General features: G+C 37.2%; 1 protein-coding gene across 4 annotated transcripts in view; it reads left to right on the top strand.

The window, feature by feature from the left end:
* INVS (inversin) overlaps positions 1 to 18,354 on the top strand; it is a 125,402-nt gene that overhangs the window by 29,005 nt on the left and 78,043 nt on the right. The window contains exon 2 of one of the 4 annotated variants that reach the window (XM_024560092.3): positions 12,326 to 12,396. The exons of the other annotated variants lie outside the window; for them this stretch is intronic. Within the exon in view, the coding sequence (XP_024415860.2) occupies positions 12,391 to 12,396 (6 nt within the window). The 5' untranslated portion in view covers positions 12,326 to 12,390. The remainder of the gene's footprint in view (positions 1 to 12,325; positions 12,397 to 18,354) is intronic. 4 annotated transcript variants of the gene reach the window in all.

The raw sequence follows: 18,354 nt of genomic DNA, 5'->3' as shown, positions 1-18,354 counted from the left end.
ACTTTCTCCATGTCCTCACCAGCATGTGGTGTTTGTTTGATTCATTGATGATAGCCATTCTGACAGGTGTGAGGTGATATCTCATTGGGTTTTAATTTGCATTGTTTTGATAATTAGTGACATTGAGCATCTTTTCTTATGTCTATTGGCCATCTGTATGTTCTCCTTAGAGAAGTGTCTGTTCATGTCTTTTGCCCTGATATTTAAATTGGATAATTTTTGGTGTTGAGTTTTATGAGTTCTTTACAAATTTTTGATATTAACCTTATATCAGATGTATCAGAGAATATGTTCTCCTATTTTGGAAACTAATATTGTATCTTGCTACTTTGCTGAATCCAATGATCAGTTTCAGTAGTTTCTAGGTGGAATCTTTAGTATCTGTATAGTATTATGCCATCTGCAAATAATGAGAGTTTTACTTCTTCCTTTCCAATTTGGATGCCTTTAATTCCCTCCTCTTGTCCGATTGCTGTGGCTAGGACTTCCACTACTGTGTTGGATCTGCAAATCAGTTACTGTGATATACCACATAAACACAATGAAGGGTAAAAATTATATGATCCTATCAATAGATGCAGAAAGAGCATTTGATGACATCTAGCCTCCATTTATGATAAAAACTCTCAGCAAAGTGGAAATAGAGGGAACATACGTGCACACAATAAAGGCCATATATGACATAAATGACAAACCTACAGCCAACATCATACGCAATGGGCAAAACCTATAAGCATTTCCCTTCAGATAGGGAAAGAGGCAGGGATGTTCACTTTCATCGTTCACTTCTATGATGACCAGTTAATTTTTTTCTTTTTTCCTTTTTAGCATCATTATATACAAGGCATAGGATTTTTTTAGTATCATTTTAACATATTTGCTTTATTAATCCATTCTTATTATCCTTAATTGATATTCAAATTACTTCATCTTTGGTTGTGAGAGGTCCTTCAATTTGGTTCCTGGATTGTTTTGACGTGATCCTATTATTCAATAGCTTCCTTGCCATCTGCTATGACCAAATATTCCAGGTTCATTTCTATACTTTTTGTTCCTGACCTAGAATCAGCTATTTCTTCTAGGAACTATGGTTCCTTATAGCAGGGAAAAGTGTTTGGAGACCACAGTCTCCTGTCTGGGAGTGCTCATTGTCACAGTGCTAGTGATTGTTTCTAAGCCTTTATAGTGGACACTGCTAGGAAATTTTTTTTAATAAAAATATGATTTTGTCACTTCCTATTCTAATTCAGAACTAAGGTGTATATTGTTCACTTAACCTCTTCTATCTTACATCTCTGCTTCTTTTTCTCACCCAGGTGAGAATGAGAGAATATCACATAGTGTAGATGAAGAAACGGAGACTCAAAGAGCTTGAGTAATTTTTCATTCAGTGGCAGAGCCCAGGATTCAAACATATTTTGACTTCAAAGGCTTTGCTTAAATTCTTCTTTAAAAAATTTGGCTTGACACAGCTCCCTTGCTTCAAAGCATAGCATTTTTCACAGAACTACTAGGTAGAGAATTCAACTCAATTAACATGTACTGAGTGCCCATTTTAATGCAAAATCCTGTTCTCTTGTGTAAGACTGATGTCCATCAGCAAATCTTGTCAGCTCTACATTCTAAAAATTATCCAGAATTCAACCTTTTCTCAACACCTCTCTGCTACTACCCTGATCATAATGACCAGATATCTTGAATTGGATTCCATACTATATTAGCCTTGCTTGGATTATTATAGTGGCCTCTTAACTGGCCTTTGATTTCTGTTCCTGCCCCCTTCAGTCTGTGCCTCTCACATCAGCCAGAATGATCTTTTAAAACCCAAATCAAATCATGTTACTTCACTGCTCCAGACCCTCCAAGGGTTTTTAGTCTCGGAGTAAAAGCCCAAGTACTTCCTAGGATTTATAACACCCTAAATGTTAGGAATCCCCTGTTATCTCTATGACCTTATTTCTAACCTTCCCCCTTGTTTTCTCTGCATAAGCTACTCTTTCCTCAGTGCACTTCCTTCTGGAAGCAAAGGTTGCTCTTCTTGCCTCACAGTTTTTGCATTTGCGCCTCTCTCTGATAGGAAAGCTACCCCAGTGGGGATCTCTGTGTTTAACTCTCTTACTTTCGTTAGTTTTTTCCTCAAAAGTCCGTTTTATGAAGTCTTCCCTGGCTATCCTAACAGCACCTTACTTCACACATTTTACTTTCTCTGCTCAGCTTTATTTCTTTTCCCCTAGCACTTACACTATCTAAAATACTATGTTTTTACTTATTTACCTTATTAGTGTCTCTTACCCCACTAGATATAAACTCCATTGCCTAGAACAGTGTCTTGTACATGACTGGTGGTCAAACAATACTCATTGAATGAATATACTTCTAAAGTTAAAGCTTTGTTAATTTTCCCAGGTGGCCCAGCATTTCTTTCATTGTGCATGTATTCTCAACCAGAAGTATATGATGATATTCCAGTTTTCTAATATCAGAATATTTTTTAAAAGGAAGAATAGCTTTCCTTTGCCATCTCTCTTTTTCTGATACAATCCTCTGCCCTCAACCCAATGACTCCTGCTTGTTCTTCATAGGATACTTCCTCTCTTGGGACTGTATATTTGCTTTTCTTTTTTCCCTCCTGGTTAAATAGCCACAGACCGTCCATTTGAGCTGATCCTCCTTGGAAAGTGAGTCAGTGCAGCCTAGTGGAGAGCAGAGGCCTGAGCATTTGCATCTCCACAATGTTTGTATTGACAAATGGCAGTCAGTTATTGACATTTATGTCCCTTGGTGATACTTCAATTGGCTTATCTTTGCTGGTCAAATGCCTTAATTGTTCTGGCCTTTAATTCAGTCAAAGTTGGAGCTAGAGCAGAGAGGAAAGAGAAGGAGCGAGTCTAACAGAACATCAAACCTGAGCTGGGAGGCTGCTGGCAACGATCAGCTTGTCATAATGTTATGATTTGTTCATTTTTATACCATTTATTAGCCTTTACTTGTTGTGCCATTTGGCCTCCAGGGCAGATAAAGTGCTGTCTAATTTGGTAGGTTTGCTTCTGTCAGAGCAGCCTCAACAGGGAAGGTGTTAGCTGCAGTGACAAATAATCAATAGCTGTCGTTGTCATGAGGAACGTGAGCAGTTGGGCCTTTCATCTGGAGGATTAGAGGTCTAATTGGATTGAGAATAGGGAGGGTGGGCTGTTGGGTAACCCTGTCAGCCTTGTGAAGCTGTCAAATGTCGGCCTTATTCATGGTGAAGGGAGTAAGGAACCTTGTGCTTTCAGAACTGAGGAGGAAGGCATGTGAAAGCCTTTTATACAAAGGAGCGGATCCTGAGGTCAACTCGACTCACGTCGACCTCATTAGTTAGTAGTAGTATTTAGTTAGATATCCTTTTGGATAATAAATCTGTGTAACTTTAAATGATATCTTCATGCAAAACACACACACAATGCAAATCCAATTGTACTCTGCGTTTGTTCTATAAAGTATCAGTGAGGCAGATGTGGTTGATAGTGGTATTCAAATCTTTTACGTACAAATTGACTTTATTAAATTTTTTTAGTAATATGTCATGCTTACAGAAAATTTCCAAGTACAGTACAACAAACACTTTTTTCTCTGAACCATTTGGGACTGAACTGCTGACCTGATGCCTTACAACTTCCAAAATTTTTAGCGTGTATTTTCTAGAAACAAGGACATTCCTTAACCTTAACACAATATGACCATCAAAATCAAATAATTAGCACAAAAACAGAACTACTGTCTGATCCTCAGACTACATTATTATCCCAATAATATCCTTAAGGATTAAGTTCAAAAATCACACATTGCATTTAGTTTTCAAATCTCTTTCGTCTCCTGCAATCTGGAAAAATTTCTAATCTTTCCTCAACTTTAATGGTGTTGACACATTTGAAGATTACAGGCTGGATAGAAGGCCCTCCATTTGGGTTTGTTAGATATGTTCTCATAATTAGATTTATGTTACTCATATTGACAGAGATAGAGAAGTGATGCTGTGTCCTTCTCATTTAATCCTATCAGATGTCACAGAATTTCGATTTTTCCCATTCCTCCTGATGTTCACTTGCTCACCCGATTAAGGTAGTATTTCAATACTGTCTTTTCTCTACTATAGAGGTACTCTTTTGTCTTTGTAACTAATAAATATTTGTGGGGAGGTACTTTGAAACTGTAAATATTATTGTCTATTTTATCAGATATTAATATAGTCACTCCCAACTTTCTTAGGATTATTGTTTCAGGCATAAGTTTTCCATCCTATTACTTTCAATTTATCTGTGTCTACTTTTTAAACACACCTCTTGTAGAAACATGAAGTTGAGTTTTGCTCTTTTTTTTTTTTAACGTAGTCTGACAATGTCCACATTTTATTTGGAATGTTAGTTCATTTCCGTTTAATGAATTATTGATACAGTTGAGTTTCAGTCTTCCATTTTCTTTTCTTTTCTGTTTGAGGCATATCTTTTTGTTCCTGTCAACCTGTTTGCCTGCTCTTTTTTGGATTAATCAAATATTTTTTAATATTTTATTTTAGTTCCTCTAAAATTTTTAGCTATACCTATATATTACTTTTAAGAGGTCGCCCTGGGGTTGACAATATGCATCTTTTACTTATCACATTGAAATACTGTCCTGTTTCTCATAAAACATAAATATGCATTCCACTGCCTTCTGGCCTCTTGTTTCTGATACACTGTCATTCCTCTTCCCATGCGTGTAATGGTTATCGTTGTAACAAGTTTCTTTCTGTACTTTATTTTTTAGCTTCAGTTTTCAGCATTAAAACTAGAAGTAAAAAGCCCATTTCAGATATTGTACTTTTCAGTTCTAAAATTTTACTTGGGTCTTTTTATAGCTTTGCTTTCTTTGCTGAGATTTCCTCATCCATGTGGTCATTATGACCATCTTTTCCCTTAGAGCTGCTCTAACATCCTGTGTGCTGATTTCCACATCTGGATCATCTTGAAATCTACTTATATTAATTTTTTTTCTCTTAACACTGAATCCTATTTTTCTGTTTCTTTGTATGTGTAGTAATTTTTTATTATACACTCAGAATTTTTGATGATAGATACATTGTAGGGGTTTTTCAATCTCTTATCCTCTAAATAGCGTTGGGTTTTTTTTGTTTGTTTTATTTTATCTGGCAGTTAAAAATGGCTAATCATACTGAATCTATTGCGTGTTTCTTTTTTTTTTTTTTTTTTGTAGTCTTTAGTTGAATTTCTTGGACTTGTCCATTGTCCACAGAAAATGTCTATACTTTTAAGGCCCGGCTCTTCTGAGATTTCAGTGAAAAACAAGAGATGTGTACCAAGCCCCCTAACTAGGTGGGACTCAAACTCCAAATTCTATCTCTTTTATGTTGGGTAGTAGCTGACATCTCCGACAGTTTTTTCCACCTTCCGTTTGTTGGTTTCTGCAGACCCCATGCCTGTGCAGTGTAGGGGTCAGCCAAGGATGTATGAGGACATCTCCCTCTTTTTGGCTCATTTTTCCATCTATGTTATTCCATCATTGTAATCCAGTCTACCATAATCTATTGTCTAATTGACTGAAGTAGTCTATTAGTCTTCCTGATTTGTCTTTTTCCTCTCCAAACTATTCTCCATTCAGCAGCCAGGTTTCATTCACTCATTTACTTATTTCTCAAATAGTTGATGATCATTCCCCCAAAAGACAATACTGTCAAGCAGACAAGCTGTTTTAGCTTTTAGATTGGCTTGACACATAGATTCAGCTGGTAAAGACACCACAAGTCCAAATTTTTAAAGATGGTACATTATTCATGGCACAGCAAGCATCATGAGCTTTCTGTTGCGTAGGTTCACCTTGCCTGTGAGTCCTGCAGGGGTGGTGTGAAGGCAGGTTCAGGTAGATGCTTCACAGGCAGTGGCTCTGTGTCACACCTGAGGAAACTTGAGATTAGAAAACCCCCCATCTTACATTAGGACTTTGAGCAAACAGGCCCAACCTTTGTCCCCAAGTGAAGCATTATTTTTATTATTCTGGTCAACAAATGAATCTACCCTCTGACCTGCAGGGAGATACTGTCTCTAGCTTCCAAGGCCACTTACTATGCAGATATCCTTGAAAAGATAGTCTAGTTGCTGGACATGTAAAAACACTATGGAGAATGCCTCCCAAGAAGTATAAGGACCAAAGCACAAAGCTTTGAGAGTGATTTCAGAGATCACAGGAATGTATCCATCTGTTCCACCAATTCCTTTTATCCCTTCCCTTTCTATCTGCAAAGGAAATCTCAACTGCATGCTAAATGTAGGCTTAAATTTTAGATTTTTAAATCTTCCATCCCACAACGAGATAGAAGGCTGAAAATCAGAATTACCTTGAAAGTCTTGCACTTACACTCCATTACACTAAACTGGAAAGGTGTGGTCCACATAGGCATTTTCTGTTTATCATTAGCTATTTATTAATACTCTGAGCAGCTAACCAAAGGGATTGAGTTAGTTTTGATCAGAGATGGGAGAGACTAGATATATACACCATAATTCTAGCTGCAAGGACCTTACACTCAAGATAAGGAGAATGGGCCTGTACGTGAGTAATCTTATAAGACAGTGTTAGTACCCCGTGTCCTTACAAGAAAGTGAGGCTGTAATTGCTTCTTAGGTGGGAGCAATCATCAAGGGAAGCATTTATGGAGCATTTCAGTTTCTATTAATATTATTCTTCCTCTTAGGTGTTGAGAAGCGGTTATTACATCGGCTTTTTTATTCTGACTTCCTGGTGCAAGCCACAAAGTGCACTGAACTAGTGACAGTGGGGGCTTTGCATTGTTCAGGAAGTCATTCCTCAAAGCCGAGCTAGAGTCTTCCAGTTATTCTATAGGCGCATAATTCCCTGCATTAAAGGCCTTCCTGTCTAAAATAAAATAGCTACTGTTTTTTGCACTGAACCTGCCTAATACATGATAGAATTGAAGTTTCAGGTGGGCCTCAATGAAACAGTCGAACAAGGAACGGGAGTGGGGAATAGAATTTCAGGCAGCGGGAAGAGAGTGAACAGAGACTGAGAAGCAGAAATGGCCATGGCAGTTTTTAGAAACTGAGGAGGTTGATTACAAAGAGAATGAGATCTGGCTTTGGGTTTTCAATCATAAAAATCTCTTTTTTCCCCTGTATAATTCTAATTATTTTCATTTCTCTTTTACTATTTCATACGTTCTTTCTTTCTCATTCTTCCCCGCTTTTTCTTTCCCTGTATCACTTGTCTGTAGCTTATATCTTCCAGTTTCACAGTGGAATCTATAGACATTGCTTACTCATTTGGTGACCTTCAGAACTAAAGAAGTTGCTACATCTGCCAAGTTTTGTCTTTTCCATTGAATATTCCACTGTTAGCTCAACAGAGTCATTCTTGAACTTGGCTCTATTACTGAGCAGACTCATTCATAAATTTAGCCTCCCTGGCCTACCTGGATTTATTGGGGGCTACCAGAAGTCCTCCTCAGATGCGCATGACTGCTCTTGGAAGCTCTGAGCTTTACAGCCCTGTTTACTGTCATCTGATTCCAAGCAGAGCAATATCTCGTATCCATTGGCAGAGGAGCATTAAGGCTGTGATTGGGAGTTTGAGCATAAAAGTAATGTGATGGGACTGAAGAGGGTGAAGGCAAGGCCTGCTGGAGGTGATAAGGTAGGTATTTCACCATAGCTATAGGCAAAGTAAATCTCAAGTACAAAACATAAAGAACAATATATATTTTGGTGAGCCGTGGTGGGGTACCCACCAGTAACTTTTGATAAAGTAGGTTGTAAGGAGGCTTATTTAGAAAGAATCCCTGCTTTGGGTATTTTGAGGGGTTTTATAAATTTCATTTTCCTGCCACACTTTCTGGCACTTACTCTCAGTGTTTTATACCACCCATTTCCCTGTAGCTGGGCTTGTTAACCATAGTCTCAAGTAACTTTCTCCTTGGCTCTGTGAGAATTTTTTTTTTCAATTTCCCAAGTGTAATCTATCCAAGAGAAATAAGAATAGGTATTAAGCAGCTATATGTTTCTTATTTTAAAAAAATACAGCTTAAGTTATAGAAGCTTAAAAGAATCTTAAAAGTCATTCTGTGCAGCATTTCCCAAAGCTTCTTCCTTAGAACAATATTCTCATGAAATGTTGCGTGAAAAATGGGTCTCATGGTCAAATCAGTTTGGGAAATACTGCTTGCTCCTTCCTGAAAATTTACTGTGCACGTTAGCAACTTCAAGGCTCTGAGAAGTCATATAGTAAAGAAACCTGTTTATTTTTTTTTATCCAGAATTTCTTTTAATCATTTGATCTCAATACTTTTTTTTTTTTTTTTTAGCGTAAGCTAATAGCATATTAGGGAAATGGTGGTTTATAAAACCTTTTGCTAAATACTACTTTATGACTTACTTGGATTCCTTTATTTCCCAGTTGAGGAGACTGAGGCCCAGAAAGTTGTCCTGCTCATCACATCTAAAAACAGTGCCTTCCTTACATAAAGGAGAAGCTGAATAATACTTATATCCACAGCATTTACTAATGATAATACAGTTGAACCGGTGATAAATGAAAACATTTTATTATTGCTAGAAAAAGCATTACATGCTAGCAAAAAGTTGTGTAGTTTGCTGATATTTTAAATAGTTGCAGACTACAGTTCTCTGTTTCGTTGGTCTTATAACAATGTCAAATGTTGGTCCCTGGAAATTGGTCAGAGCACTGGGTTTTGCAAAACTAGTTCAAGTCTGTCTAAAGCTATTGGAAAGAGGACTTTTCTGAAGCTTTTTCTTTTCCTGTGACTCACAGAATTCACTTCATTCTACTCTAGAAAGTAATAGATCTTCCTTAAAGAAATGCTCATCCCAAGGTGATCACAAGAAACAGGTTTTCCCACACCTGATTGTATTTCTTCCTTCATTTTGCTATTTTTTTTAGCATGCTTCATATTTTATCCCCAAGATGGGTTTTTTTTTCCAGAAAATATCCTATACATAAGAAACACTCTAGGAATTTTTACTTTTCAGGACTTCATTTTGACATATTTTTGGTCATTACTGTATTTAGCTAAGTCATATTTATTTCTCTACCATCAAAGAAGATATCCTAGAATTAAATTCTTGAATTGTGCTTGACCTTTCTGCCTGGCAGTCATTTAAATTAGATAGTACCTCCCACTGTCTTAAAATACCTATCATTTGTTAGGAATGCTACCATTGCCGAGAAAAAACCTGACAATGGGAAAGGAATGTGGGGTGAAGAAAATGCCCTGTGTCTATAATTTTATCATCAAAACTCTGTGTGTAGTTTTTGTTGCTGGAAATAAACATGAATCATGATTGGGGTAGGGGGCTCAGGATAGTATCAGAAGTTTGTATGGGCACTCTCCTGGTTACTTGATACAAGCCGGTATCTTGTGCTGTGTTTTCTCAACGCCTTTGTAAACACCGTGGCCCTAATAGATCATTTTGAAAGAAGCTACCATCCTGCTGAATGTGTTGGTAGCCTCCTTTCAGGCTTCTGACATATCCTTAATCTGATGCTGAGCCTTGTCATGTGGATCAATAGGAAACCAGATAAGATGTCTTCTACTTGTAAGGCTTTGGCTATAAAAGGTATTTGAAAAATAAATTCACTTTTTATGTCCATGCCACAAACCTGGGGAGTACTAATTTGTCATTTGTCTCTCCATCTGTCTGTAAACAGTCAGTTAAATTGGTTATTGATAAAGGTGAATTATACTTGAAACAAGAGTAATATAGAAATAAACTTCATAATAAATGTCTTAGATTCGTATGAAAAGGTGACATCTCTTTTTTTAAAAAAAAGATGGCATACCAACTTTAATCTTTATTTTAGAATAACTCATTTAATGTTGTTTTCTATTCTAAATCATTAATAACAATATAACTATAAATTATATTCACAAACTATTTTTATGTATATTATTTAATCTTCATAATCTCTATAACATAACTATCTATTTTATAACTTGTAATGCATTTGTTATTCATTCAAAAAGTATTTATTTAATGCCTGCTATATATAAGGCTCAGTGCTAGGCACTGTAGATTCTGCGTACAAAAGAAACTTGGTGATAATACAATTGTAGAATTCTAGAATATCACCTTCAAATTTATCATTTTACAGAAACTAAATTCAAGCCAGTTTGCAACTCATGGTCAACCAGCTACTTAGTGGCATTATGTTTTTCTGTTATATGATATAAACTGATAATCTTTTTAAAAAATTGGGAATTTGTGTTTCCTTATCCGTGATATAACAATAATTCTGGCTTTCATAACAATGATATTTTGAATATTAATTAAGGTGTTATTATGTGGCATTTCACAATTTTAAGTACAATCAGAGGATAAGAAATATTCCTTGAAGATTAGAGGCAGGAAGAGAGTATATCAAAATGTAAACCATGGTTTGTGAGATGCAGGCTGGTCACTGTTTTCTTCTTTATATTTCTCTTTATTTTTAAAATGTCTTTTATAAATATGTTACATAAAAATTAAGGTTTTTTTCTTGTTTTCTTTTAACTTTATGTTTTAGCATGATTTCGGATTTACAGAAAAGGTATAAGAATATACAAAGAATTCTCATGTATCCTTTACCCAAATTCCCCGTATGTGCACATTTAACCACATATGCCTTACCCTTCTCTCTCGGAATATATGAGTGTGTAAACACCGTCTTTTAAATCAGTGGTCCCCAACCTTTTTGGCACTAGGGACTGGTTTCATGGAAGACAATTTTTCCATGGGTGTGGGGTGGGGAAGGCAGGGAGGAGGGCTCACTGGGAATGATTCAAGCACATTAAATTCAAGTTCACCTTCTGCTGTGTGGCCCAGTTCCTAAGTTGGAGACCCCTGATTTAAACCATATGGAGTAAGTCATAGTTGTGTTACTCTTTTGCCCCCAAATCTTTAGCACATATTTCCTAAAAAACTGGGCATTCTCTTATATAACTACAGTTCAATGATCAAAATCAGGCAATTAACATAAACACTATAACGCATGAACCTAACTTAGATTTTGGCGGTTTTCTCAGTAATGATGTCGTCTATGTAAAAGAAAACCCGGGATCAGGCATTGCATTCAATTGTTGTATCTTTCAGTCCTCATTAATCTGCACCAGTTCCTCAGTCTTGTGTGCACGTGTGTGCATGCATGTGCTGCGTGCACAGCTTGTGACACTGACATTTTCTAAGAGTACAGGCAATTACATTGTCTTTCATTTTGAATTTATCTGATGTTTTCTGATATTTAATTGAGGTTATGCACTTTGGTAAGACTGCCACAGGAGCCATGCCGTGTTCTTCTCCGTGCATCAGTCAGAAAGCACTTGGTGACATTAACATTGGTTGCTCGGTACTGCACCATGACATTACTGTTTTTCCTCTGTGAATAGCTCATTTGAAACCATGGAAATACCCTGATACTTCTCAAGCTTTTACCCACTAGTGTTGGCAGCCTTTGACCACTCCCACCTAAATCAGTTATTACTATGATGGTTGCCAAATGGCAAAAGTTATTTTTAAAATTACTGCTTATTCCACATCAAAAATGTGATGTCTAGTTTGATGGAACCAATAAAAATAACCTCTCACATTAAACAAAAAAGCCAAGAAGGAATGGAAGACATTGCACCAAGATGCTAACAGAGCTTACGTTTGGCTTAGAGTAGTAGAACTGCATATGACCTTTCTTCTTTATTTTCCCCATTTTCAATAATCTTCCAAATTTTTGAATACATATCTAATACGTAATTCATAACTTTTGAACGGCTTTCTTTTTAAAAAAAACTTACAAAGTCATGCTATTTTTGAAAATATTTTATTTATTTATTTTTAGAGAGGAGGAAGAGAGGGAGAGAAACATCAGTGTGTGGTTGCCTCTCACGCACCCCCTACTGGGGACCTGGCCCACAACCCAGGCATGTGCCCTGACTAGGAATCTCAATGGCGACCATTTGGTTTGCAGGCTGGTGCTCAATCCACTGAGCCACACCAGCCAGGTTGAATGGCTTTCTAAAATGCCTGTTTGTTTATTTCCAGTTGGCACACAAAGAGCTTGAGGTAGATACTAAAATGTTGATTTAACAATTGTGATGTGCTTGAACTCAGAACCTGTTAGAGCAGAATTAAGACATGGCTGTGGTAAATAGGATGGTACCGACCCTGGAATAAGTAACAAAATGACACAACGAAAGTAGCATTTGATTTACACATATTTCTTCCCCACTCCAACCACTAAACCTTGGCATTACTTTTTTACTAACTCAGTTTCCTCTCTCTTCACTTCAAAGGGGAAGGGACTAGAATGGTGGCAAGAAGATGAGAAGCAGTACAAAGTTCAGGGATTGATTTGTAGATGAAGGTAGGTTATGATATGATTTTTAGAAGATGGTTCTATTTGAGACTAGAAGACTCATTTTGACTCAAGCATTACTACTGTGAGGACCTTGGCTACCATTTTGAAAATAGGTAATAGTTATTAAGTCAGATTACTAGTTAGTGCTCAGCATTTAATAAAAACCTTTATGCATAGCCTAAATCTGGTTCATTAGGAATTTCTGAATTTAATTAAATTTATTTATACATTTATGTGTACATTTATCTTTTCCATTATCTAAGAAATCCCACCCACAGTGTGGAACTAAAGTAGAAAAGGCAATGGATGGATTCAATCAGTGTTCAAAATAGTTTCCCCAAAGGCACATAGCAGAGTAGACAAATTGATTTTTTTAAACTACATGTTAGTATCAATAAAACTAAGGTACAGTGTTGAAAAACCAAAGATGGGGCCAACCACAAAATTTGGGGTGCTACAAAGGAACCAGGAAGTAAACAAGATTTGTTGCATTTAGCTTCTGAATTTAACATTAAAATGTGGCTTTTAAAATAACTACTTGCAGTGTAACTCAGGAGGCTGGTAAGGGTCAGTGAGGAGAACAGGCCAGGCAGATTATAATGGACATCATACAATGACAACAATTAAGAGCGAATTCTTTATTTTTCTGTATCCAAAACAAACAGGGTCAAACAAAAAATTGTTTTGTTTACAAAGTCTACTTTTGTGATGAGAGGAGAACCATAATAGTATCACAAAAAGTAGCCAGTATTTATTGAGCCCTTTCTGTGAACCAGTCACTGTGGCTTTTTACCAATGGGAAATGTGAGGCTTTGAGCCGTAACGTGCTCCCGGTTAATATAGCCAGTGAATACCCTGGATCTAAATGATTCCAAAATATATCCTCATTTAATTATACTGTCCTGCTTCCTCATCAGCTAACATTCCTGGTTCCACTAAAGCTTGAATTCATTATGCTAGGAAAATGAATTTTTCTATCAGAAAAAAGGAAGTAGATTCAAAAGCTGTTACCCTGTGGTTATAAAGTAAAAAATAAACAAATGGGATTACATCAAAATAAAAAATTTCTATATAGCAAAAGAAACCATCAACAAAATGCAAAGAGAACTCACTGTATGGGAGAACATACTTGCCAATGATACATCTTATAAGGGGTTAATCTCCAAAATATATAAAGAATTTACATATCTTAACACAAGGAAGACAAACAATCCAATTAAAAAATGGGCAAAGAACCTGATAGGCACTTCTCCAAAGAAGACATACAGGTGGCCAAAAGATATATGAAAAAATGCTCAATGTCACTAATCATCAGAGAGATGCAAATTAAAGCCACAATGAGATATCACCTTACACCTGTCAGAATGGCTCCAACCAATAAATCAACAAACAAGTGCTGGCCAGGATGTGGAGAAAGGGAACCCTTGTGCACTGTGGGCGGGAATGCAGACTGGTGCAGCCACTATGGATAACAGTATGGAGTTTCCTCAAAAAATTGAAAATGGAACTGCCTTTTGACCCAGTGATCCCACTTCTGGGAATATATTCTAAGAATCCTGAAACACCAATTCAAAAGAATATGTCCATTGCTATGTTAATAGCAGCGTTACTCACAGTAACCAAGATCTGGAAACAACCCGAGTGGCCATCAGTAGGTGAGTGGATTTAAAAAGCGTGGTATATTTACACAATAGAATACTAAGTGACCATAAAAAGGGAAATCTTAACCTTTGGTGACAGCATGGATGGACCTGGAGATTATTATGCTAAGTGAAATAAGCCAGTCAGAGAAAGACAAATCCCATGTAATCTCAATTATATGTAGAATCTAATGAACAAAATAAACTGACAAACAATATATAATCAGAGGCATGGATACATGGAACAGACTGACAGATGTCAGAGGGGAGGGAGGAGGGGATATTGGATGAAAGAAGGTGAAGGGATTAGCCAAAGAACATATATGGATAACCCATGGACACAGACAATAGTATGGTGATGGCAGAGGGAAGAGGGGACAGGGGATGGGAGGAAGGGGAGCAAAGGGGGGGAAATGGAGACATCTGCAATAAAAGTGTCAACAATAAAAATAATTTAAAAAATAAAACAAAAACCTCTCAAATTCCACAAACCCCAAATGAGCGGCATCCGGCCTTGACGTGCCCCATGCCTCTTGCTAAGCAGCCCCAAGCCTGGCACTAGCGGCAGCTGGCCTCTGCTCACAGCTAGGCCTTTCCCGGGCATCTCCAAGCCCAGCACACACACCAAAAAAAGCAAAAATTATTAGAAATTGTTCTTGAGGCAGCTATATTAAAAATGCATTTAGCTTTGAAGTAGCTATAAAAGTGGGTCTTCTGCTTCTTTGAATCATGGAGTCAAAGAACATGAAGCTGGATGATTCATTAGATCATAAGCCAACTTTCTCGTTTTTCATGTGGTGGAAACAGGCTAGTGGAAATTCAGTGGGTGAGGGTCATCTGGCTGAGAGAGCTCTCTGGTGTCACTGCCTTATTTAAATGTTTCAGTACTGCTTCAGAAACCTCAAGGAAGAAGTCTACATTCCTTTCATCATCATCTACTCCTTGCTTACCTTGCTTCCTTTGGCTTCTACTCTATCCTCGGGCATGCTGATTATTTAAAGCTTTTATTCTAGTCACCTCTTTCTCCCCTTCGTTCCCCACCCACATTGCCCCTGCACATTCAGCTTCCTTCCCCCTGAAGCTGGCTTAATTGTATATTCACTTTAAGGAGCAGCACAGGCGCTGTTTTTCAAGAAGCCTTTATCAGCCCCTTCAAGTCTGGGTTATGTGCTGCATCTTCAGAGTTTTTATCACCATTTGTCCCGACATAGGATTTATCTCATTCGTTGTGTTACAATAGGGAATGATATTTGCAAATGGCTTTCCTATCCGTTATAGCCAAAGTGAGGGGTAGTGTGGGAATTGTTGCACTGTGTAATAAGTAGATACAAGAGACTCGATATACCCAACCAATGCTGGCTTTAGAATTTCTATATAAGAAGAGCTTACTTACATGGGGACAAATAATTGGAAGGGGTAGAAATAAGACCCAAAACTATCTTTGTTTAGCACTTTACATAAAATTCAGAAAATGCCTATTGTCCATATCAAAGAAATGGGGAGGCCGAACAGGACGGAGACGCGGAAGGGGGCTAAAGTATTCGTAATCCGAAATCAAGATCCAGCACAACCGCCGTCTTCTCCACGGATTCTTTCCTAATCTAACTTCCCCCCTCAGCACTAAAGGCTGAGAGTACATCCTCTGTTCTGCCTGTCTCTATGCTTTGTTTTTGTATTTTTTAATGCACTCTCCTTACTACCCCATTGCTTATACTATGTATTATATTGTATATGAGTATACATCTGTATTTTAATTATTTTTGTAAAGCTTCCAAAACCCTTAGCATATTGTCTGAGTAAATAACTAGTGAGTCTTGAATGAAGATTGAATTAGTCCATAGTTCTTCATTGTGATACCATTTTGAATCACCTACAGAGCATGAAGGAAATATTAACTCCGAAGTCTCAGAAATTCTGATTTCATTGACTTGGGATGGAACATACATTCTTTTTTTGTTTTTTTGGTTGTTGGTTGTGGTGGTAGTGTTACTTGTTTTTTTAAGTTCTTCAGGGTTGAGAACGCTGGCATTAGGTTCTCTGTATAGACAATGATTCTCAGAGTGTGGACTCCTGAACCTAGCAGCACCAGCATTCCCCAGAGGCTTATTTGAAATGTGGATCATTGGACCCCACACCAGAGCTAGTGAATGAAAAGCTCAGGGAGAGACTCGGCAGTCTGTATTTTCAAGCCCTCCAGACGATTCTAAAGCATGATACAGTTTGAGAATTACTGACTTAAGATAAATGTGTTCCTATCAATAAAATATTAACTATGAGAAACAAAATACATTTTATAATTATCCCAAAAGGTTGTGACAATTTAAAGGACCATTCTAAATAAAAGAGGGTACCTCACAAGCACAATCATCACAACATTTTATAACTTTTATAAACATTTATTTTTTTATGAAACATTCTCCATTGTGGGGACTAATTTTCTTAATATTCTAAATAAAATATGCTATATTAGGTAGGAAATGCACATGAAACCCTGGCTGGTGTGGCTCAGTGGATTGAGCACCAGCCTGAGAACCAAAAGGTTGTTGATTGGATTCCCAGTCAGGGTACATGCCTGGGCTGCGTGAGAGGCAACCACACATTGATGTTTCTCTCCCTCTCTTTCTCCCTCCTTTCCCCTCTGTCTAAAAATAAATAAATAAAATCTTTTTTTAAAAAAAAGAAGGAAGAGCACATGAAAAGTCTGGCATTGGGTAAGGAAGCTTCAGAGTCAAGGATACCTTTCCATAGTATCTTAGACAAAAGCCTGTCTGCCTTTTTTTGTGGACAGTAACATTTTCTCTTTCTGTTGTGCTGTTTGACTCTGCGCCACTTGATAGCTCTGTCTATTCCTGTGAAAACCAAGTTAGTGGATGGAGCCAAGGCTTGGAGGAGGCATTGGGGAGAAATATTAGAAGAGTTCAGCCACAGAGCAACTAAAGATGTTGCCTTTCCTTCAGTCAAATCCCTTTGAGAGCCAGGATCTGTTTTAAGCCAGAGAGATGTTCTTGGCTGATGCATTGTCTAGCTGCTCTGCCAGATGGATGAACATCTTAAACTTGGAAAATAACAAATAAAGCTCCTTTTCTGTCTTTGAAATGCCATTCTTAGCCTTTCCCTAGGGAATAATAAAATGGCTTTTAAAAAGTTTTTAAAGATTTGCTTAAATGGCAGGTTGTAATATGATTACCATCAAAGGTTGAGAATTAGAAATTTTGTCTATAAACACAGCATTTAGGCTTGACAATCAGAAATGTAGGGAAAGAGGGAGGGAGGCTGGCTGTGACTGGGGAAAGCAGTGCAGACTCAGTTTCATTTCTACAGCCCAGAGGAGTCAATGTCATTCAAAAACTTGGTTTTTATAGCTATTTGCTTTCCTACAAATATTTATGTTAAATAAAAGTCCAAGAAACCCAAGCACAACTAGGCACAACCAAGCACAACCCAAGCAAAACAAATTTAGACAAGAAGATGATCTGAGTAGATAAGAATAACATGGAAAGGCCCTTCTCTTCTCCAATCCATTTATACTCTTTATTTGATGTGATAGTGGTACCTCATGGTCTAGATAAAAGAACAATAATACAATAGTAGATTGCATTGTGCTGAGCTATTTATGTGGATATTTAAATGATGTTTATATTTTAGTTAGGATGTGGAGGTTCACTTTTCCAGTTTTATGTACTTTCATTTATGCCAGGAATTGCTGTCTTTGGATAAAATAGTTGAAGCAACTATTAATATAAATGACTCATAAACCTGTGTCTTGAATCTAGCCATCTCCTCTAGTCTTCAGATCCATACATATACTTTTTTTTTGCTAGACATCTTTATATAGATTACCCTCACATGCCCCGAACTCCACGTTAAAAAAAAAAAAAAACAGAACTCATAAATCTTCATCCTCCATCTCTATTTTTTCTCCCATCTTTACAGTTATTGGCACCATCTTCCATCTTCTACTCATTCAGGAGTCCTCATATATATTTCACTAATCTGTCTCCTTATTTTCATTCAGCTCTTCTGGATTGCTGTAGTAACCCCCTAACTAGTCTCCCAGCCTAAAGGTTTGATCCCTTTAAACCAGTACTTCACGGCGCCTCCATATATTTTCTAAAAACCCAGATCCACTCATGTCATTTCCTTCTTAGCCTCTTCATTGGCGCTTCATTGCCCATAGATTAAATTTTAGACTCTACCGTGCTGGTTGAGATTCTCCATTTTCTAGCCCCTCTAGCCATATTTTTCACTTCCTCATACCCTGCGTTTCATATTACAATAACATAGAATTATTTTCAGGATCAGAGATTTGGTTTTACCCTACAAG

Source organism: Desmodus rotundus, chromosome 1, assembly GCF_022682495.2.
Source record: "Desmodus rotundus isolate HL8 chromosome 1, HLdesRot8A.1, whole genome shotgun sequence".
Taxonomy (NCBI): Eukaryota; Metazoa; Chordata; class Mammalia; order Chiroptera; family Phyllostomidae; genus Desmodus; species Desmodus rotundus.
This window is presented reverse-complemented; position numbering and strand designations above follow the sequence as displayed.